Below are 24,297 nucleotides of genomic sequence, written 5' to 3'. Positions count from 1 at the left end.
AACTCTTAGGGAAACGACTCGGGATTCTACTCCTAGTTATTTATTATTAATTGTGACACATTCTAAATTGATAGTGGAAATTTTGTCGATTGAGGCTGTGCTTGCAACGCTGTTTTATAAAATACTTTTCAGAAATTCTTAATCGGCATTTCTCCACCCCCTCGAGCTACTTTCGCCGTCGTCGTGTCATCACGCAGACCACCGCCACGTTTTTGTAGTGCACTAAAAAAACATCCACTCGTATGAAAAAATATCCACATGCTACAAAAAGAAACATCCACTAATATATAAAAGAAACATCCAGTAATAAAAAGAAAAAACATCCCAAAATTTATACATCCAATTGAGAGTAAAGAAACGCCCACCGAATAAAAAAAAACATATGCAATCCTATAATAAGAAACATTCATCTACAATACAAAGAAACATCCATTTAAAGAGCAAAGAAACCTCCATCAATAAAGAAGGAACACCTGCAAACCTGCATTAAAAAATATCTAACTACAAGGGGCACAAGAAGAACAAATGCGTGGCTTGGCTGAGGGAAACAGAGGCGGTGCGACGCTTTGCTTATTTAGACGACGTGAAGTAGTGAGGAGACGGGCACGGAAGAGACGTGACGACGCAGCGTGGGGGCAGAGGCGGATGAGACATGGCCTGATGGAAGATGGAGGTTGTGGTGCGACGTTGCGGGTTTCTGAAGAGGAGGAGGTTGTGCGGCAACGTTGACGTGCATCGGAAGCGGCAACGACAGCGTTGAGATGCGTTGTTAAGGGCGACGACATGCTCACGGGCGGTGACGATGACGTTAAGTTGTGTAGGAAGTGGCAGCAGCCCGCTGAGATGTGTTGTCGACAGCGACGAAAACGGCGTGTGAGGGAGGGTGAGCGATGCTGCTTTGGTGAAAGAGGGGAGAAGTAAATGGCGTGGTTGTGGTGAAAAGGGGGGATAAAGTCTAAATTAGGGTAAGAATCGATAAATGAGGGGATTTTTTTGTAATGGACTTTGGGGTACAACCCAATAAGAGTTAAGAGGAGTTGATTGAACCCCATGTTGGTTACCTAGTGTGATTGGACTTAAAATAAGTGAAAAAAAAAGTATATGTTGCTAAATAATAGCATATTCGTGGCAAATTAGGGTAATTCACGTTATTAAACCAAACTCCATCTAATATTACACAAATCACCCAAAATGAATAACGTTACTTGAATCATCCAAAGTAGATTTCTATATAAATCGAAACAGATAGGCTAGATTTATGTTTGTACATAAATCGAAACAGCGATGTTAGAATTATATGTGCTCCTAGTAAATCTAATGAGACTGTTTCGATTTATATGTAAATGCAACGTTACCTAGTAAATCTAATTGGACCGTTTCGATTTATGCATAGGGATGGCAATACCACTCGAACCCGCGGGTACCCACCCCGCCCCTACCCGCTCGAGGCGGGTAATTACCTGCCCCGGTAGCGGGGTGGGTTCTTGGGAGGGACAGGGCGAGTCGGGTTTAGGTAATACCCGCCCCTACCTGCCCCGCTATATATATAATATATATAATTTTAATATATAATATATATAATATATGTAAAATAATTAGTAAATGATTAATAATATGGTATCATATTTAAATTTTTACTTTAATTTATGTTATGTATGTGATGATGGTTATATAAATTTTGAAATTTAATTTTATTTATTGAATTTTAATAATTATATGAGGGGGTAGGGGCGGGGCGGGTACCCGTAGGGGCGGGTTAGGTTTTAACATTTTACTACTCGCAGGTAGAAGCGGGGCGGGTTCTATGCAAGTTGTTGTACGGCGGGGCGGGGTCGGGTAGAGCAAAAACCCGTCCCTACCCTACCCGTTACCACCCCTATTTATGCATGCAATGTATGTGCAGTAAATCTACACCCACTGTTTCGATTTATTTTAAATCATGTTGTTTTGATTTATTCAGGAGCTAAACGATATACATCATGTATTTACCTAAACCACTAAAATATTACAAATTATTATAGTACTCCTAACATCTTTTAAGTCATTTTTCTAAATTATTTTTCATATGAAATAAATTTTTTTGTAGTATAACTTAAATAAATTTGTTAAAAAACGTATTTATTCAAATTTCAAATACAATACTCTTCTACATAATTTTAAAAATTAAAACAATTATTTTATTTCATGTAAAATAATTAAAAAAATATTAAATTTAAATATAAATATTTATACATATACTTAAATTTTAAATAAAATATTCTAGATAATCAATAATAATTTAAAAATTAAAAAAATTATTTTATTCTATGAAATAATTAATTAATACATCATATAACATTGGATTATTTTCGCTTCACATACATTTTCTTTAATTTATTATTATTATAATAATATAATGTTGTTGTCACTGTATATATTATTATTTTTCTTTACGTATGCCTGGAAGATGAGGTCTTGAAGGAAAATTGAAGGCTTCTTTTTCTATATTGTTTTCTAGCCAAGTGGATGAGGTCTTGAAGGAAAATTGAAGGCTTCTTTTTCTATATTGTTTTCTAGCCAAGTATTATCATAATAGTGTGTTATATATTGAATCTGTAAGTGCCCTACAACTTATTGGTAAATGGTAATGCATGAAAAAATTTTTTTTTAATTTTTAAATTATTATGAATTACGTAGAGTATTTTATTTAAAATTTGAATACATATATAAATATTTATATTTATAATCTCTACATATTCAATTAAGAGGTTGCGGGTTTGAGTCTCTTATCTTTGGTAAAAAAAAATATTTTTTTAATTATTTCGCATAAAATAAAATAATTATTTTAATTTCTAAATTATTAATTATGTAGAAAAATATTGTATTTAAAATTTGAATAAATACATTTTTCAACAACTTTTTATAATAAATTTATTTAAGTTATACTAAAAAAAATTTATTCCATGCAAAACAATTTGAAAAAATGACTTAAAAAGTATTAGGAGTACCATAAAAATTTGTAATATCCCAGTGGCTTGGGTAAATACATAATTTATATCGTTTAGCTCTTGAATAAATCAAAACAACATGATTTAAAATAAATTGAAACGGTCCAATTAGATTTATTAGGTAACATTGCATTTACATATAAATCGAAACAGTCTCATTAGATTTACTAGAAGCACATATACTTTAAACATGGCTGTTTCAATTTATGTACAAACATAAATCTAGCCTATCGATTTCGATTTATATAAAAATTTGCTTTGGGTGATTCACGTAACGTTATTTATTTTGAATGATTTGTGTAATATTGGATGGAGTTTGGTTTAATAACGTGAATTACCGGGCAAATTATTTATGGCAACTAATCTATTAATTTTATGTAATTTGAACTTATATGTGCAAGTTGTTGCATTGAAGCTACAATTGTATAAAACTCCTTATTGGTAACCTACGTGCTGCACAATTCAAACCCAATAACTTCTAAAGGTTGTGATAATCAACTGGGAACACAAACACGATATCCTTTTGGCAACTTGATTTCAAAAGTACGCAATGATTATTTACTATTGTTAAAATTAACTTGATCCAATTACCCCGCTAAATGCAATAATAGGGCTGGTAACCTGTTGTATTCCTTTCATTCCTATCTTTTCCTTTCAAATATACTTGTCACTGTTTTAGTTTATTTTAGTTTAAATTAATAAAATTTAAAATGTAATATGAAAATATGTATATAAGTAAATAAAAAATATACATCTCATACTGCATAATAAACTCGGCGGGAAAATAACATCCTGTACTGAGTTGGGTAATCATCTGCCCGAATCAGATTAGAGGGAGGCAAGTACAGCTGTAAAGGTGATGTTAGCATCTCCTAAATCAAGCTTATTTTCTATAAAATAAAAAATGCTACATGCTCTGATATACCGAATGAACACATTTAGATCCCAGTGCATCTTGATAAATGATAATCAAATATAAATACAATGGGCTGATCAACTTGTCAACTCTTCAATCAGGGACATCAGCATGGAGTAAGACGATCCATTCTCCATCAATGCTATTTTACATTTCTCACTCATTTTCTTTACCTTTCTCCTGATCTCATCAGCATCGTTCATCAAGAACCTAACACCTCGCTCCACTTCTTCTGCCCACACCAGATCCCCACCCATTCTATAATTCAATCTAATCTCAACCGCTAAACTTAACTCCTTAACCATCTCGAACGCATTCATTTGTTGTTCAGCGTACAATGGCCACGTGGCAATCGGCACACCATACCACAAGCTCTCTAATATCGAGTTCCAACCACAATGCGACACGAAACCCCCAATCGCCTTATGAGCCAATAACTTTGCTTGTGGGACCCAACCACACACTAAACCAATCCCAGCCGTTCGTTCCAAGAATCCATCTGGCAACACATTCTCGTGGTTTTCAAAATCCATTGGGTCCTCTAATTGGGACTTCGGGGGCTCCCTTAAAGCCCATAAGAATCTAACTCGGGCCCGCTCAAGCCCAATTGCAATTTGTTCAACTTGAGTTGCCTTAAGACTTCCCAAGCTACCAAAACAAAGAAGAACCACAGATGCCAGAGGCTGCTGGTCCAGCCACTCCATGATAAGCTTATATTGGGTTGGGTTTGGATTCCATTGGGCCGACCCATTAAGATCCAGAATCGGCCCAATTGGATAAACCGGTGGCAACTTTGAATCACGAGAGAGCGATTGAACTGCATGAGGCTCAAGCTCCTCAAACGTATTTACCACAATGCCCTTCGTTTCCCTGTACCTTCTGGCATGTTGTGAAATCCAAGAAAACCCATCGTTCCCCTTCATCACGAGGTTGGGCAAAACGCATCTCGGCACCGGGTTCTTGTAACTCGGGATGGACAACTCTTCCTCCGAGTCGAATTGGGAAAGGTGAAGCATAAAGCCGAGGAAGCTCGCCGGCGAGGCGAAGAAGAGGTAGCAAGGGATTGAGAGCTCGGCGGCGACGTCGATTATGTGGGTGGAGAACATGTCGACAAACAAACCGGCCAGTCGCACCGAGTCGCGTGTTGAATCGGTTGACTCAGTTGGGGTGAGTTGAAGGAGCGCGTCTCTGACGTGGCTCGTGTGTTTCTGTATGAGGAGAGAGAGGAATCCGACGGAAGATTGGTAGTCATCGGGTGCGGGAGGGTCTACGGGGGGGAGGCGGAGGAATCGGATGTTGGTTGGCGAGGTGGAAGCGAGGGATTGGGCATAGGTGTTGAGGAGTGGTCGCTGTGACATGGTTATGATGAAGAGGGTCGCAGAGAATCGAGGGTGGTGTTTAGTTAGGAGGTTAGCGAATTCGACGATTGGAACGAGGTTTCCCATGGCTGGTGCAGAAATGAAGACTAGCTCCAATCTGGTCATGTTGAGTGTTGATGACGGCCCTGTAGCTGGGAGAGAGGGATGATAATTGATGAGTTGTTGGATACTGGGATGATGGATGGCGGAAATGGATCCCAGTTTTTTTAACACAGAATAAAATGTCATCTCTAATTTTTAATCTCTAATTTTTAATTTTATAAGTGAGATCAAAAATAAATAAAAAAAAATAATAAAAAATGAGATTAATCAATAAACAATATCCAATTTTATTCCACCGAAAAAAATTCACTCCCATAGATAGGTATCAATATACAAAAACTAAAGAAAGAATTAAATAAAATAATATATTAAAAAAATATAAGATAAAATATTTTTTTTTATTTTTAAAATTTTAAAAAATTTAAGATTTTTTTATTTTAATTTAATTTATTTTTATTTTTAATATTAAAAATATGTTTTAATTTTATATTTATCGCTAATTTTTTAATAGTTAAAATAAAGTTAAATTTTTATTTTATTAAATTTTTTTTTATATTCTTCATCATCATTTAGCTCTTATTTTTTTTGTATCTGTTAATTTTTAAGAGACCATCTCACTATCCTTCTCATATTCAATTCTTTGGCTATGATCATCATTGCCAACATTGTTATTGTTACGGACCCGACCATCGGATCCCGCACCTAGAACGGTCTCTGACCCAGATATCCAAGGTTGGCTCCATTCTCTCTCTCTAGAAGGCACAAATCGGCCTCCACATTTTCTAACCAATATTCAAATTCAAATACCTCTCTTAACTAAATAAGATAAGATGAGATAATTTTCACTAGCTATATAAAGGGGACGCAAAGGTCCTCTCAGGTACGTCATTCATCCCACATACTTTATATCTCTCAGATCTATTTTGACTTGGGCGTCGGAGTGTCTTTGCAGATCCATTTCCAATCCATCTCACAACCCGTACCAGAGACTTCTTGTACATTGGCGCCATCTGTGGGGAACTGAAACGTCGTGGCGGCATAGTGAATAACCCCGAGGAGCAATTCTCAAGCCACCACCACAACTCACACATACGAAACCCAACTCCCAAACACCAGGAGAGCACCCCTCCCACCCATGGAAAGATAACAAGTGATGTACATCGCCAACCAACCCCACCCCAATAACAACCAAGAGAAGACAACTGCCCACCCTCCGAAACCCGGGCCCCCGACTGCCTAGGAGAAAAGGCAGTCCAAATAATCCAAGAAATGTGCCTCCGGGTGCAAGACCTCGAAAGTCGGGTTATGACCAAGGAACGATATCACGCGGAACACGGAAGCCATGCGACTTCTAAAACCCGATCTCACCGTGAAACTAGGAATAACAGATCACCGGAACGACGACACAGCAAGAGACACCAACGTGAAGAAGACGACCGATGGCAGCACCGGAAAACCAAGCGAGCAAGAAGCAAACATATGATAATGGGAGCCACCCCTTTCACCGAAAGTATTCTAAGAGTCAAGCTTCAAAAGGGCTTTGACAAGCCTACAGACATGAAATACGACGGGACCAAAGATCTCCAGGAACACCTAACGGCCTTTGAGGCGAGGATGAATCTGGAAGGAGCCGCCGATGCAGTCCGGTGCAGGGCTTTCTGACGTTAGGATTTTTGCCCATAAAGAATGTCATAAAAACAATCGCGTTGTAGATATAGTCTCTAAACCGACGAAAATTCCTTCGTACAAACGTTTTAGTTGTCACAAGTAACAAACCCCTTTTTAAATTGATAACCGAGTATTAAACCTCGGGTCGTCTTCTCAAGGAATTGCAGGGAGGTGCTCTTTTTATTGATTATGAAAAAGTGTGTTTTTGGGGAATGTTGAGTTTGGGCAATGGACACAGATATATTTAAATGACAAGTAAAATAAATAAATAACTGTAAACTAAACTCTTGGCAAGATATTATAACTGGAAGTCCTATTTTGGTTATCCTTATCAATTGTAATGAGAATTGGATTTTTTTCCCACTTGTTAACTTTAACTATGAAGGTAAGTTAAGTGGATGAATTAATTCTGATTCCTCAGGTCCTAGTCTTTCCTTGAGAAAGGCTAGAGTTATTGGAACTTGAATTAATGAGATGAAGAAATCCAATTTTCAATCAACAATGAGTTTGATAACTCAAGTGTCTCCAATGACTCAACCAAAGCCAAAAGGGAAGAGAATCTACTTGAATGAAAATAATTTGGATAAACACAAAGCATTAACAAATTAAAGAGAGCAATCATAAGTGTGAAATACCTCAAATTATATTAAATAAAATATTTAAATCATGACATGGAAAAGTTCATAAATTAAATTGGGAAAATAAATAAAAATAAAGAACCTGGGATTGAGAGTCACTCTAAAACTAAGAGAAATCCTAAATCCTAATCCTAAGAGAGAGGAGAGAACCTCTCTCTCTCTCTCTAAAAAAACTACATCTACTCCTAAAATTATAAATATGAGAGCCTTCTCATGAATGGATGCATTCCCCCACTTTATAGCCTCTAATCTGTGTTTTCTGGGCCGCAAACTGGGTCAAAAACAGTCCAGAATTCGCTGGGTTCGAATTTTGCCACGCTGGATTTCCGTCATTGCGACGCGGCCGCATGGATCACGCGGTCGCGTTGCATAGCGTCAGGGGAACTATAGCATATTATATATCAAATCGAAGCTCCGGACGTTAGCTTTCCAACGCAACTGAAACCGCGTCGTTTGGACCTCTATAGCTAAAGTTATAGCTGTTTGAGTGCAGAGAGGTCAGACTGGACAGCTTAGCAATTTCTCCAACTTCTTGCATTCCTTCCACTTTTGCATGCTTTCTTCCCATCCTCCTAGCCATTCCTGCCTTATAATATCTGAAAACAGTTAACACACATATCAAGGCATCTAATGTTAATAAGAGAGGATTAATAATAAGCAAATATAAGATCAAAGAAGCATGTTTTCAATCAAAGCACATAATTGGGAAGGCAAATGTAAAACCATGCAATTAATATGAATAAGTGGGTAAAGAGTTGATGAAATCCACTCAATTGAGCACAAGATAAACCATAAAATAGTGGTTTATCAACTTCCCCACACTTAAACACTAGCATGTCCTCATGCTAAGCTCAAGAGAAGCTATAAAGGTGAAGAGGAATGATAGAATGTATGAAATGCAATCCTATCTATATGTATGCAACTAAATGTGAAATGATTCTACATACTTGGTTAAAAATAAACAAATCTTTCAAGAACAAATATGAACTGGATTTCACTAATTCAAATCATAAAGACGAAGCACAAATAGACTTGTAAGAAGAAAATAGCTTATGAAAGCAGGGAACAAGGAATTGAGCATCGAACCCTTACTGGTAGTGTATACACTCTAATCACTCAAGTGTTTTAGGTTCGATTCTCTGAATTCTCTACTAACCTTGCTTTCTAAGGCTTGCTCTTCATCTAACAATCAACATAAATTTAATGCATAAATACACAAATCAGGAGGTCTTTTAAGGGTTGTAATGGGGTTAGGGTCAAGGTAGGATTGTATTTGGCCAAGTGGACTAAAATCTGAATCCTTAATTAACTTAAACTTTCCACCTAACTTAAACAATCCATGTAATCATAATACAAGACCTAACTATCCATTAACCATGTTTTCCACATATTCATGCATTCTAATTCTAAATATCGTACATATGCATTGCTTTCACCACTTACTTTGGGACATTTTGTTCCCTTTCTCTTATTTGCACTTTTTCTTTTCTTTTTCTCTCTCTTTTTTTTTGTATATGTATATATATATATATATATATTTTTTCTTTTTCTTTTGTTTTTTTTTTAAATGCATATGATTAAATTATTGAATGCATGAATCATGTTCTAAACATTTCTTTCACATTTTCATAAAGATATATAATACCCATTCTTAAACCAAATATTTCCAAACCTACTTTTTCCACACTTAAATCATAAGCACTCTCACTAGTCTAAGCTAACCAAGGATTCAAATTAAGGACATTATTGTTTTTCGCTTAGAGTTAATGATGTGCTAAATAAAAAGAACAAAGGGGTACAATAGGCTCAAAATTGGTTTGCAAGGGATAATGAAGGGTTAAGGCCATATGGGTATGTAAGCTCAGTGAAACAAAGGCCTCAATCATATAAGTGCATGCATACATCAAACCATGGAAATATAGAATTAAGCAAGACAAAGATCACAATTTTAGAGAGAAAAACACACAAAAAAAAAATATTGGTTGATAAAATGCAACCAATTCAAATAGGCTCAAAATCTCACAGGTTTTGTGTGTTCGAGCTCTAAACCATGTTCCAATATAATATTTCTTCAAACAAGTGTAACAAAAAAATTTTATTCAAATTAGTGAAATACTTTAAAAGGTTTCTTGAAAAAGAAAATATTACTTCAACCAGGTGGTAAAATATGCAAAAAATCAAACAAATATGCAATCAAACATGCAAATACAACAATGAACAAACAAATAAAATAAAAATTTTGGTGTTGAGTCAGGAAATAACTAACCCATGGAGATCGGTATCGACCTCCCCACACTTAAAGATTGCACCGTCCTCGGTGCATGCTGAGATGTGCAAGTGGATGGGGGTTGTGGTTTCTCAGCTGGGCTCTTTTTTTGTTTCTTTCCTTGCCGGCGGTTTGGGAGTAGCTTTCTCCTTTCCTTCTTTGGTGGCCATCCTGAAGAAGGGAAGAGAAAGTAAATTAAAATTCAATAGATATATAGCAAGGAAGAGAATGGAAGAGTGGTGATGGATGCACATTAGGATGTAATTGACATTAACACATGCTCTCGAGTACATGTGAAAAGTCAGCAATGAAAAATAGCCAGTGCATCGAAAGATAAGTGGATGCAGGGTGTTTATTGGCATGCCGGAAAATGGCATGAGTAGCATAGTCCAAGCATTACTTGTAATAAATTACCATGTTTGTATTGACAATTATATTTAATTAAAATAGTAAAGGGAGTTTATGAAAAGCAAGCATTGAATAGTAGAATAACATAGAGAAATGCATAATGCCATATGAGCTTTTTCACAAACACATAGCATGCATGGTGAAGAAGGTATAGAAAGTATTACAGTGAACATGCAAGCAATCCTTTAAAGAAGATAATAATAATTGTCAAACATATAATGAGGAATAATGACTCAAATAAAATTCTAACACCAATGAAAATAATGCAATGAATGAAAGTATGCAAATAAATGAAATAAAATAGAATGGAAGTGAAAGAAAATAAGAAAGGAAGAAGAAAGAAATAAGAAAAGAGAAGAAAAATAAGGATTAGGGAAGAAAAGATAAGAAAATTGGCTGATCTGGATATTCTGTGCGCCGCCTGTGACGCAGACGCGTGAGTGACGCGGTCGCGTGGTGCGTGATAAGGTCAGGTGACGCGGACGCGTGGGTCACACGATTGCGTGGCCTGTTTTGTGCGATTGGCGCGAGTGCAGCCTCGTGGTCGCGCAACTCTCTGTTCGAAACTCTTTTTGCCAAAATTTTGGTTGACGCGATCGCGTGGGGCATGCGATCGCGTGAGTGACCATCATGGGGATATGATGCGGACGCGTGGGGCACGCGTTCGCGTGGTGAGGCTTGGGCTACTAGCATGAGTCCAGCCCAACTCCAGCTCAACTTTCGGCCATACACCCTTTTTACGCCGATTTCAGGTCACGCGGCCGCGTGGGTCACGCGGTCGCGTGGGAGGCCATTATTCCCATATGACGCGTTCGCGTCAGCGACACGGTCGCGTGGGGCGATTTGTGCCATTGGCACGCCTCCAGCGTTGCTCCTGTGTAACTCTCTGTTCATATTAATATTGTCTCCCATCTCCTTGCGACGCAGACGCGTCACTGATGCGGTCGCATCGCGTGCTCTTTTTTTTTTTTTTTGTAATCTGAAAAATGCAGAATGCAGTGTTAATATGAATGTGATGCAAATCTCCAGGTTCAATATAACAAAATAAAATAAAATTTAAAAACAAATAAAACTAAATAAAAATGAAAAAGGACGATCATACCATGGTGGGTTGTCTCCCACCTAGCACTTTTAGTTAAAGTCCTTAAGTTGGACATTTGATGAGCTTCCTGTTTTGGTGGCTTATGCTTGAACTCATCCAGGAATCTCCACCAGTGTTTGTGATTCCAGTAACCTTCGGGGTCCCAAACTAGGCATGTAAAACCCTTGAGCAGCTTTAAAAAGATTCTTAGGCTCCCGGGGTGCTGGATGTCAGAACAGATTCCAGGATCCCAAATCTTGCTTTTACACCCATCTTTGTCGGGATCTGTATTTTTCCAGCCGAGTGATAAGTAATTTGAATTCTCACTGCAGCTACCAAACAGCTTCCTAGACCCATTCAATTGAGCTCTACACCAACCTTTGCGTTTAAATTTAAAGCTTCCAACCATAATGAACCTTGCAGGACAATTCTTACCACTGGCCATCTTCCTCTTACTCTTAATGCCACAAAGAGCTCTAAGTTGACCATCCGTCTCCAGTAGCCCATATTCAAGTGGGATTAGAAAGCTATGGGATATGAATTTTACCCACTTGAATGTTGTGAAGGATGATGGCAACTTAGGGGGAGGTATTTTTAATGAAATTGCAAGCTCTACTCCCTTGTGCTCTTCTTTGATAATTACCACCTCTTTGCAAGCTTCTTCAATTTCAACCTCTTCCTCTTGGTAGCTCTCTTTCAATTCAATTTCTTCTTCATTGCTTTCCAGGGGCATGGGAGGTTGTGCTTCTTCTTCTTGAATCTCCATCTCTTGATCAACCTCTTCCAAGTCTTCAACTATGATATGCCTTGGAGGTTGTACACCCTCCTTAGCATCAATTTCAAATGTCTTGGAAGGGAGTCCTATGACTGGACTTTCCCATGGAGGTTCTGCATCTCCTAAGTCTTCAACCAACTCTTCTTCTTGAACAATGACAACTTCTTCTACTTGTTCTAGTACGAATTCATTCTCTGTCTTGTCCACTGGGGTTTCTGGTATCTCCTTCATGCTATGCTCTTCACTAGACTGTCCACATGGAGCTGTGGCTGATCCTTGTATATTTGAGCGTCTAGAAGCCCATTGAATTAATGCTTGCTCCAGTTGTTGAGTGGTTGCCTAAAATCGATCCACTGTTTTCTTGAAACGATCCTTTGTCTCTTGATGCACTCGGTTATCATAGGTAGGATCATAGTGCTCTTGGATTGATGGATATGGAGATGGCAAATATTGAGGTGGTGGTGGGATGGGGAGATCATTCTGTGATTGAAAAGGAAGTGCACTAGAGCTTGAGGGTTGATTGTTAAAGGTATTTGGTGGTCTGATTTGGGCGGCGAGAGCTCGTATAGTAGAGTTTAGATCGGTAAGTGCTCTCTCCATGGAGGTTTGGGGTGGATCTATGTATGGTTCATTTGGTTCATAAGGTGGTTGGTATGGTGGATGTGGGTTAGGGTCATATGGAGGTGAATGGCGGAAAGGGGCTTGTGAGTTTGGTGGTCCAAAGTTATGTTGAGGAAAGGGTTTATAGGTATATGGTGGTGGTTGTTGATAGTCCATTGGAGGTGGTTGTTGCCATGAGGGTTGATCAAGCCCTTGTGGCTCCTCCCATCTTTGATTGTTCCAACCTTGATGCCTGTTCTCATTGTAATTTCTTCTTCCTACAACATAATTGTAACCAGACTCATAGCCAAAGGGGTGAGAGTTCATAGTAGCAAAATAAAAATTAAAAATAAAAATAAATTTAAATTAAAAGGTTATTTAAATTTTGAATTTAAAAATTAAATTTTGAAATTTGAAATTTGAAATTTTGAAATTTGAATTTTGAAAATTGAATTTTAAATTTTTGAAATTTGAAATTTGAAATTTGAAAATTTTTAAATTTAAATTTTGAAAATTTTGAAAATTTTTAAATTTGTTTTTGAAATAAGATAAGATAAGATAAAAATTTAAAAATAAAAATCTGAAATTTTTTTTTCAAAAAAATTAATTAAAAATATTTTTAAATTTAATGAGGAAAGAGAAAAACAATAATATGACACCAAATTTCAAATTTTTAGATCAAAACGAAGAAAACAACTAAGAACAGCTTGAAGGTCAAGATGAACGTGAAGAACAACTTGAAGATCAAGATGAACAATAAGAACAAATTTTTGAAAATTTTTTTTTAATGACTAAATAAAAACAAATAACCTCTTAACTTAAGAAAAAAGCAAAAATAAAAATAAAAATAAAAACAAGCAAAAATAAAATATTTACAATAACCAATAATAAGGCACACGTTTGCAATTCCCCGGCAACGGCGCCATTTTGCGTTAGAATTTTTGCCCGTAAAGAATGTCATAAAAACAGTCGCGTTGTAGATATAGTCTCTAAACCGACGAAAATCCCTTCGTACAAACGTTTTGGTTGTCACAAGTAACAAACCCCTTTTTAAATTGATAACCGAGTATTAAACCTCGGGTCGTCTTCTCAAGGAATTGCAGGGAGGTGTTCTTTTTATTGATTATGAAAAAGTGTGTTTTTGGGGAATGTTGAGTTTGGGCAATGGGCACAGATATATTTAAATGACAAGTAAAATAAATAAATAACTGTAAACTAAACTCTTGACAAGGTATTATAACTGGAAGTCCTATCCTGGTTATCCTTATCAATTGTAATGAGAATTGGATTTTTCTCCCACTTGTTAACTCTAACTATGAAGGTAAGTTAAGTGGATGAATTAATTCTGATTCCTCAGGTCCTAGTCTTTCCTTGAGAAAGGCTAGAGTTATTGGAACTTGAATTAATGAGATGAAGAAATCCAATTTTCAATCAACAATGAGTTTGATAACTCAAGTGTCTCCAATGACTCAACCAAAGCCAAAAGGGAAGAGAATCTACTTGAATGAAAATAATTTGGATAAACACAGAGCATTAATAAATTAAAGAGAGCAATCATAAGTCTGAAATACCTCAAATTATATTAAATAAAATATTTAAATCATGACATGGAAAAGTTTATAAATTAAATTGGGAAAATAAATAAAAATAAAGAACTTGGGATTGAGAGTCACTCTAAAACTAAGAAAAATCCTAAATCCTAATCCTAAGAGAGAGGAGAGAACCTCTCTCTCTAAAAACTACATCTACTCCTAAAATTGTAAATATGAGAGCCTTCTCATGAATGGATGCATTTCCCCACTTTATAGCCTCTAATCTGTGTTTTCTGGGCCGCAAACTGGGTCAAAAACAGTCCAGAATTCGCTGGGTTCGAATTTTTCCACGCTGGATTTCCGTTATTGCGACGCGGCCGCATGGATCACGCGGTCGCGTCACGTAGCATCAGGGGAACTATAGCATATTATATATCAAATCGAAGCCCCGGACGTTAGCTTTTCAACGCAACTGGAACCGCATCATTTGAACCTCTGTAGCTAAAGTTATAGCCGTTTGAGTGCAGAGAGGTCAGGCTGGACAACTTAGCAATTTCTCCAACTTCTTGCATTCCTTCCACTTTTGCATGCTTTCTTCCCATCCTCCAAGCCATTCCTGCCTTATAATATCTGAAAACACTTAACACACATATCAAGGCATCTAATGGTTATAAGAGAGGATTAATAATAAGCAAATATAAGATCAAAGAAGCATGTTTTCAATCAAAGCACATAATTGGGAAGGCAAATGTAAAACCATGCAATTAATATGAATAAGTGGGTAAAGAGTTGATGAAATCCACTCAATTGAGCACAAGATAAACCATAAAATAGTGGTTTATCACTTTCCCAGTAATCTTAGCTAGTCTCGCAATCAAATGGTTCAATGCCCTCCCAAACGGCTCCATAGCCAGCTTTCATGACATCTCTAGGAAGTTTATGGCCCAATTCACCACTAGAATCACCAAAGTCAAGCACCCCATCAGCTTACTCGAAATCACTCAAAGAGAAGACGAATCTACTAGGAAATACCTCGATAGGTTCAACGATGAGTGCCTCACAGTCGACGGGCTCACGGACTCAGTCGCTAGTCTCTGCCTGACCAATGGCCTCATGAACGAAGACTTCCAAAAACACCTTACTACCAAGCTGGTTTGGACTATGCACAAAATCCAAAGCGTTGTAAGGGAATACATCAATGACGAAGAGGTGAGGCAAGTCGTGGCTGTCAATAAACGACAGCACCACAACACAGCACCTCGCAATAACCCGCCACCAAAAGAAACCCAGAAAGAACACTTCAAACCAGCAAACACCAACTGAACACCCAAGGTGGGAAAGTTATCGAGCTACACCCCCTACCCGCTCCCATCACAGAAATCTACCACCAAATAGTAGAACGGGATCCTCCCAAAAGCAGGACAACTGAAAGAGTGGACAATGGCAACAAAAGCCTGTATTACGACTATCACCAAGGATACGAGCATAAAATCGAAGGCTGCTTCGACCAGAAGGACGCCCTCGAACAAGCCATCCAAGACGACAAACTCCCCGAGTTCGCCAAAATCATTCGGGAACCCAGAAGAACGGAAAGGGAAAGAACCCCAGACCACGAAGGCCGCAACCGGAGGACATTACGACAAACACCACAGAAAAGTCCCGAGTCCAACCCTACCATAATCGTAAACATCATCACCGGAAAGCACGCGCCAAAAAAGCTAAAATCGGCACTGAAAAAGGACCTTAAAGTCCTGGCCGTAAGAAACCAAGCTCCAACACCCCCGGCCGTAGAGGCAATTACCTTCTCCCCCGATGACTGCCAACACGGCACCTCAGCAGAAGAAGCCCCATTCGTCATCTCGGCCAGGGTCGGGACCGGACTCGTAAAGAGAATACTGGTTGACACTGGAGTGGACTCCAACATCCTCTTTAGAGCAGTCTTCGACAAGCTAGGCCTCCGAATAAAATATTTGCAAACTCACCGCAACGGAGTAACCGGACTCGGGGACAACTTCCTGAAACCGGACGGATCCATAGTGTTACCACTCACTATCAGAATCGGGAACCAAAGGAAAATCATCCTTTCCGAGTTCATAGTCTTCAAAGATTCTGCTGCCTACAATATCATTCTCGGAAGGAAAACAATCAATGACCTTTCTGCCGTTATTTTTTACCAAATTTCTCCTCATGAAGTTTCCAGCCGATAATGGCACCATCGGAACAATTCATGGGGACCGAAAAGTCGTGGTAGAGTGCAACAACACCAGCCTGGCCTTTTGCAAGAAGTCCCATGAAGGAGACTTGAAAAAATTACAAATAGGGCAAACCAAGGAATTCATCAACAAGAATTTACCCTATGACCTGAAAGGGGACCTAATCGAACTCCTAAAGCAGAACAGGGACCTGTTCGCGTTCACTTCGGCCGACATGCCGGGTATAAATCCCAACCTAATGTCCCATCATTTGGCCGTGGATCCAAAGGCCAAGCCCGTGATCTAAAGAAGAAGGAAAATGTTACCAGACCGGGCAGCCAAAGTCAGGAAACAAGTCAAAGCCCTGCTTGAAGTAGGCTTCATCCGAGAATTACCTTACGCGACCTGACTAGCCAATGTCGTATTAGTCATAAAAGCAAAGTGCAAATGGCGAACGTGTGTCGATTACACCGACTTGAACAAATCTTTCCCCAAAGACACCTTTCCCCTCTTGAACATCAACGGAATCGTCAACGCCACTTCAGGGCATCAATATCTCAACTTTATAGATGCCTACTCGGGGTATAATCAAATACCTATGCATTGTCCCAATGAAGACAAAACAACCTTGGTAACTCCTGACGGCACGTACTGCTACACAGTCATGCAATTCGGACTAAAGAACGCGGGAGTCACTTACCAAAGGCTTGTCCCCAAGATTTTCCAAGCCCTCTCCGAAAATAAGTTGGAGGTCTACATTGATAACATGCTTGCCAAAACATTAACCGGCGAAGAAATCATCTGTAACCTCGAACTCATGTTAAATACCTTAAGGAAACATCGAATGCGCCTCAATCCGACAAAGTGCACGTTCGGGATTGAAGCTGGAAAATTTCTGGGCTTCGTGATCACCCAACGGGGGTCAAAGCAAACCCAAAAAAGTGCAGAGCCATCCTTGAGATGAACATCCCAAATCTCAAGGACATCCAAAGACTAACTGGACGACTAACCGCCCTCTCCCGATTCCTCGGATCCTCGGCACAAAGGGCCATTCCTTTCTTCAAACTCATGAAAAAGGGCATCAATTTTAAGTGGAAAATTGAGCGCGAAGAAGCCTTTCGACACTTCAAAAAAGTACTGGCAGAACCCCCCGTACTCTCCAAATCCAAAATGGGGGAAACACTTTACCTCTACCTATCCATAATGGCAGAGACACTAGCTACGGCACTCGTCCGAGAAAACGACTATAAGGTACAAGAGCCAATATACTTCATAAGCAAGGTCCTCCAAAGCACGGAGACACGCTATTCTCGGCATGAAAAACTTGCCTTTGCACTACTCACGACCTTGCGATGCCTCCGACAATACTTCCAGGCCCATCCTATCACGGACCAAACCGACCAGGCAGTTAGGCAGGTGCTACAAAATTCAGACTTAGCAGGAAGGATGCTCGCGTGGTCCTTTGAACTATCACAATACCAGATTGGATTCAAATCCCAAAACGCCATCAAAGCACAAGCTATGGTCGACTTCATTGCCGAAATTACCCCGAGAAACGAACCCACAAAACTCTGGAAACTACATGTGGATAGCTCATCCAACACCAGTTCGAGAGGAGCAAGAGTGTTACTGGAAAATAAAACCAAAATCGTCATCGAAAAGTCCATTCGATACAAATTCTCGATATCTAACAATCAAGCCGAATACGAGGCCCTCCCAGCCGGACTGACATTAGCAAAAGAAGTCGGGTTGATAGCATTAGAAATCCGCAGCGACTCCCAGGTAGTCAGCTCCCAAATTATCAAAGACTACCAAACATGGGACTCCTTGCTACAACAATACCTAGTAAAAGTAAAAGAGCTAATCGCCAAGTTCGAGCGAGTAACCATCCAACCCATTTTCAGAGAATAGAACACAAGGGCGAACTTACTCTCAAAGTTAGCAAGCACCAAGCCAGGCCAGGGAAACCGGTCACTGATCCAGGAGGTCGTCAAAACACCGTCCATTTCGGTCACGACCACGGTCGACCTCTCGATCTTAAGCCAAAACTCGTGGACCTCCCCAATTCTTCAATACCTCATGAACGGAACATTACCCGAGGATCCCAAGGAAGTAAAACACTTGAAACGAAAATTCGAGAACTACACCACAATAGCGGGACAGCTTTATAAGCGCGAACTCTCGCAACCTCTCCTAATATTCGTAGAACTCGGCGACACAGACTACATACTTCGTTAAATCCACGAAGGATGTTGTGGCCACCATATAGGAAGGAAAACCTTGGCCCAAAAAGTCATCTGAGCAGGCTACTTTTAGCCTTCCATCATAAAGGACTCCCTCTAACTAGTCAAAAGATGCGGCAAGTGCGAAATCCATTCCGATTTCCACCAAGCCGCCCCACACCAGCTAAGCACCATAACGGCGGATCGGCCCTTTGGAACATGGGGAATCAACCTCGTCAGCCCCTTCCCCACGGCTCCCGGACAACTCCGACACCTCATCGTTGCCATTGACTACTACACTAAGTGGATCAAAGCCGAACCTCTGGCCTCCATCATGGCTGCCCAATGCCAAAAGTTCTTCTTGAGACATGTCATTACCCGATTTGGGATTCCCGAGGATGTAATTTCAGACAATGAAACCTAATTTGCGGACAAGTAATTCAGAGAATTCCTAGAAGGACTCCACATCTCCCACCGATCAGTTCAGTGGTACATCCACAGACAAACAGGCAAGTCGAATCCGCCAACAAAATAATAGTAAAAGGCCTTAAGAAGTGGCTCGACTAAGAAAAAGAACTTTGGGCCGACGAGCTCAAATCGGTCCTCAAATTGTACCGAACCTCCCCCCAAACTTCAACCTGAGAAACTCCCTTCCAGCTAACTTACGGCCTGGAAGCCGTCATCCCGGCTAAAGTTAGGGACCCCAGCCCACGAAGAACCATAAGGAGAAATGATGAAGAAGCAGAGCAGGACCTCACAGATGAGGTCAGAAGCATAGCCCACCTGTGAGAGCTAGCCTTAAAGCAAAGAATAAGCATAAGGTACAATCGCGGCCTAATCCGACGGGATTTCAAACCCGACAACCTCGTCTTACGACGAAACAACATCGATCCCCCCCACTCCTGGGGAAGGGAAACTCATCCCCAACTGGGAAGGCCCCTACCGGATAAAAACGGTAATCGAAAAAAGAGCCTACAAGCTCGAACGACTTGACAAAACCTAGATACCGAGAACCTGGAATGCCACCAATCTACGACACTACTTCACCTAGGAACATCAATCTCAAACTGGAAAAAATCGTATTTTAATTTCTCCTTGTTTTTCTTTTATTTCTTGTTCATTTTTTCTCATTATCGGATACTATTTCCTACCCATCTTGGGAGGTTTTAACGAGGCCCAACATCTTAATAAAAAAACTCATTTCCCCTTTTCTTTAAATACTACCCTAATCGACAGCATGAACCCCACACAGCTACCCCCAGGAATCGATCACCCTCAAGGCCAAACAAACACAGATATCCATGAAAATAAACAAGTCACAAAAAGGCTTAAACATGGCCTAAATGGCCCTATCAAAATAAACAAGTCTCAAAACCGGCTTAACACAGCTTGGACAGCCCCATCAAAACAAACAAATCACAAAACTGGCTTCACGTGGCCCGAACGGCCCTATCAATATAAACAAGTCACAAAACATGGCCCAGACGGCCCTAAAGCGAAATACACGAGTCATGAAATTGGCTTAAAAACATTAAAAAGGCAAGTATCATACAAATGGCCAAAGCAGCCCACCATAAACGAAGTCTTACAACATGAAATTGTTGAGCCAAGAAAATGGTCTACAAACTTACAAACATTAGAAAATAAGAAAATGCTCTACTCCAAATCGACGATCTGGTCATCTCAGAAGGTTTTGAACGCCCCCATCACGGACACATCCGCTTTCGGCGCAAGAACCAAAGCTTGGGCCCTCATTATCTCATCGGTAGCAGATATTGCACCTTTCACATCGGCTAGCAGCTCCCCCTTCTCCTTCCTCAAGCTCGCCACCTCAGCCCGCAGAGCCTCCCTTTGGCAAGAAAAATGGTAACCTGGGATTCAGCATCTGAAGCCTGCTTCCACTTACTCCTCCCAGCTGGGTCAAAAGCGAAGTCTCTAGCTCGGAAAGACGAAGCAACTCGGCCCTGGCACCCTCAGCATCCTTGACAGCCTTCAGCCGAGCTATCTCCAACACTTCTAGCTCCTTCTTTAGCTTGCCAATGTCAACGTGGGCCTGACGCAGCTTCGCGTCTAGAAAGCTCACTTAGGCCATTACTGACTTCGCCTGCCCGGCGACGTTGCAATCCACAAAAAATTCGTCACTACCCGGGAGGAGATGCTGATCAATGAAAGCCAGAGCATCAAAGCTCCGATCCATCACAGAGGGCACTGAACCTCCTCCTCGAAGTTCTCACTGCTACCCTCCACCGGCCTCTTCGGCTTTCAAGATGCTTCGGCAGCTGAAACCATAATGACTTACTCCTCGGTCCCCTCAACCATCAGACCAGCGGAAGCTGGACCCCCAAACGAGACCACCTCCTGAAAGATAGTCTGGGAGTCCTCCTAAGGTCGGGTAGAAGAAGTGGAATGGGAAGCATCCAAACCCGCCTCCTGGTCCATTATGGCCTTCAATCTCGCCAAGGTACTCAGACTACTGGCCATTTGAACTGAAAAAATCAAAAGGAAAAACGTAAGTCTCAATCCCAGAAAAATAAAGAAGAATAAAAGAAGAGTTATACACCGATATAAGTTTGGCACGTTGTCAGATCTCCCATGACATTCTGAGGATTCAAAGGACGCTCCCCAAAAATGTGACAAAGGACATCAACGAACCCCTCATAGGTGACCCGCGTCAAATACGACGCCCCGGCACCAAAGTTCTAATACGGTGCAAACCGACGCTCTCCTTCCAAAGTCAACCAGAAAGGATGGTGCCCCCCAGCAGAGTACACCTTAAAATACTCCCTCTTGATCCCGTGAAAAGAGTCCTCAAACAAGCCAAATATGCATCGATTAGGTTGAGTCGTAAACGACACATATCGCTCCCTGGTCACGGAGCCACTGGAGATCCGCCTCCGTTATCTGAGACGGCGTCCCCCAAACATTGGACGTCATCCAGTAGTACGTCGAGGGGACGCCACTGGCTGGGACTACTGAGCACCAACACCCTCACTCTTCTGCCGAGACATATCTAAAAAAGGAGGGAGCACCACCGTCAACCTACCAGAATCATACAGTGAAAAACGGTGGGAAAACACAAAACATCAAATCTACCATCTACCATAATCTAAAACTACGCCTAAAAACAGTGGTTCTCATCCCCTCCAAACAAACCTACTACCCCTATCTGAAACTCGATCCTAACATAAGAGCAAAATGCAAAGCACAAGTCGAACAAACAAAGCAAAAACCAAAAGATAAAGAGAAGAGCACCAACCTAATAAAAACAGAGAGTCGAAAAATGGCGCAAAGCACAGAACGAACGCCTGGAGTATTCAAGTGAAATAGTAAAATTCAAAAAATATCTAGAGAGCATGTGAAGCAAGAGAGAGCAAAGAAGAGAAACGGTTTTCCAAATGCTTTCAAAAAAGGAAAAGACAAAAGGCAAAAATGGAAGGGAAGGCCAAAACGTCCCCTCGCATTAAATGCCACATGACGCTTGGAAAAATGTAACTGACAAACTCCCCTTTAGGAACAACAACGGGCATATCATAAGATGCCCAAACCGACCAAAAGTCAAACCGGTCTCTAACACTGAACCACGGAACAACCAGAAAACTCCCACGACTCCCGACCTTGACCGGTAAAACTGGATTATGAGCCTCCCAAATCACGACTATGGAGAGCGATGACCCCAAGCCCGCTCGCTCCCTAGCTTACGGGCCCAGTTCCTAAGCCCCACAATGGAACGGCCTCTTGACCAACTTTCTGGACCCAGGCTCCTGTTCTAGCAGTATGACATAAAGCCACAAACGACAAACACAAATCCTCCAGCGACGAAATCGACCTTGCTCGCTCTCCCGCTGTGGGGGTAACTGTTATGGACCCGACCCTCGGGTCCCGCACCCAAAACGGCCTCTGGCCCGGATACCCAGGGTTGGTCCCACTCCCTCTCTCTAGAATGCCCAAACTAGCCTCCTCATGTTCTAACCAATATTCAAATTCAAATACCTCCCTTATCTTAGCTAAATAAGATAAGATGAGATAACTTTCACTAGCTATATAAAGGGGAGCCAAAGGCCCCCTCAGGTACGTCATTCATCCTACACACTTTATACCTCTTAGATCCATTCTGACTTGGGCGTCGGAGTATCTTTGCAGGTACCGCCCCCTAATTGCTCCAGTCAGATGATCCGTCAACCTCCTCAACCTGCCAGTTCCCGATCCATCTCACAACCCATACCAGAGACTTCTTGTACAGTTATCAAAATAATACTTTCGCACCTCACTATCGCATCTCTCTCCCTCCTCTTTTTCTAGGATTTTTTAGGATAAAATATAAAAAAATTATTTAACCAAAAATATAATTCTCACTTTATTTTTTTAGATTTATTTTCTTTTAGCTTTTGGCATGGGTTTACCATTCACCTTGGCGAACCTTGACATTCTCACAAGGTTCACCGCTCCCTCTACAAACTTCACGAAATTCATGAAGTTTGTCGTATATCTCAACAAATTTTGAGCCACCTTGATGTGTGAGCATCTTATACCCTATTTCATAGCATTTTCTTAGTGTTTTTGGTTATATTTTATTCATTTTTAGTATGTTTTAGTACAAAATTCATCTTTTGGATGCTGCTTTGAGTTTTTGTATTATTTCTATGATTTTAGGTGGTTTTTGGATGAATTTGGTAGAATCTTGTTCAGAGACGAAGAAAGAATAGCAGATGCTGTCAATCCCGACCTCTGTGCATTCAAATGAGCATATCTTGAGGTATAGAGGTCTAATTGATGCAGTCTTAACAGCGTTGGAAAGCTAACTTTCAGAGCTTTCCAGCAATATATGATAGTTTATACTTCTTTTCCAGAATGACTGCCAAAACTGGCGTTAAACGTCCATCTCTGTGTTTAATGCCCAAGAAAGACTAACCTCCCAAGTTGAACGCCCAAAACTAGCGTTCAATGCCAGCCAGGGAGCAGAAGACAGCAAGCTAACCCCATAAGGGGCGTTTAACGCCCATTCTCCAAGTTGAACGCCAGGCTTGACCGAAGCACATGACCAAAGTGGGCCCAAAGTGGATTTTAGCACTTCTTAGCTTATCTAGTCTTATTTTTTGTAACTTTTAAATTAAAATTAACATTTTTAGGGTTAGTATTTTCCTATTTAAAGAGGAGATCACTCAGATACAGGGAGGCATTCACAGAGAAATCCTTTTAACATTTCTTTTGTTTTCTCCGTAAAGCATGAGTAACTAAACCTCCTGGTTAAGGTTAGGAGCTCTGCTTATTCCCATGGATTAATATGATTACTTTTCTATTTTAATATATGTTTGATTCTATTCTATGATGTTTTGTCATTCTTCATCTAGATGAATATGGGGTGGAATGGAAGTATAACCCCTTTTTCTACATGAGTTCTTGCGAGTCCCTCATCGGATAGTATTGAACTACAGCTTGAGAATACATCTCCTAAACTGTAAATTGCCTGGTCTAATTGGATATGTGACATGAAATCCAGTTAGGTTTGCGGTGATTGAGGTTTTGTGGTGCTAAAACTAGAATACTGAGCTTCATTCTCCAATTCAAAAGATCTGACCTTGTCTGTGGTGTTT

The 24,297-nt window shown here is 40.2% G+C and overlaps 1 protein-coding gene and 1 pseudogene across 2 annotated transcripts; one reads left to right on the top strand and one right to left on the bottom strand.

Annotated features, from left to right (window-relative positions):
• Positions 1 to 3,700: 3,700 nt before the first annotated feature.
• On the bottom strand, positions 3,701 to 5,679 carry LOC107633252 (UDP-glycosyltransferase 43 pseudogene; annotated as a pseudogene). Its single transcript, XR_015907120.1, has one exon. The product of XR_015907120.1 is annotated as a UDP-glycosyltransferase 43 pseudogene (transcript).
• An 11,765-nt stretch (positions 5,680 to 17,444) lies between these two features.
• On the top strand, positions 17,445 to 18,395 carry LOC148570743 (uncharacterized). The gene has a single exon (XM_088507155.1). The coding sequence runs from the start codon at positions 17,445 to 17,447 to the stop codon at positions 18,393 to 18,395; it is 951 nt and encodes a 316-aa protein (XP_088363281.1).
• The last annotated feature ends 5,902 nt before the right edge of the window (positions 18,396 to 24,297 follow it).

This window comes from Arachis ipaensis, chromosome B3, assembly GCF_059453495.1.
Source record: "Arachis ipaensis isolate K30076 ecotype BB chromosome B3, ASM5945349v1, whole genome shotgun sequence".
Classification (NCBI taxonomy): Eukaryota; Viridiplantae; Streptophyta; class Magnoliopsida; order Fabales; family Fabaceae; genus Arachis; species Arachis ipaensis.
Note: the sequence above shows the minus strand (reverse complement) of the source record. Positions and strands in the feature narration are given on the sequence as shown.

Excerpts from the sequence above, each read along its gene's own strand:
- LOC148570743 (XM_088507155.1), top strand. The coding sequence starts at position 17,445 with ATGAACATCCCAAATCTCAAGGACATCCAAAGACTAACTGGACGACTA.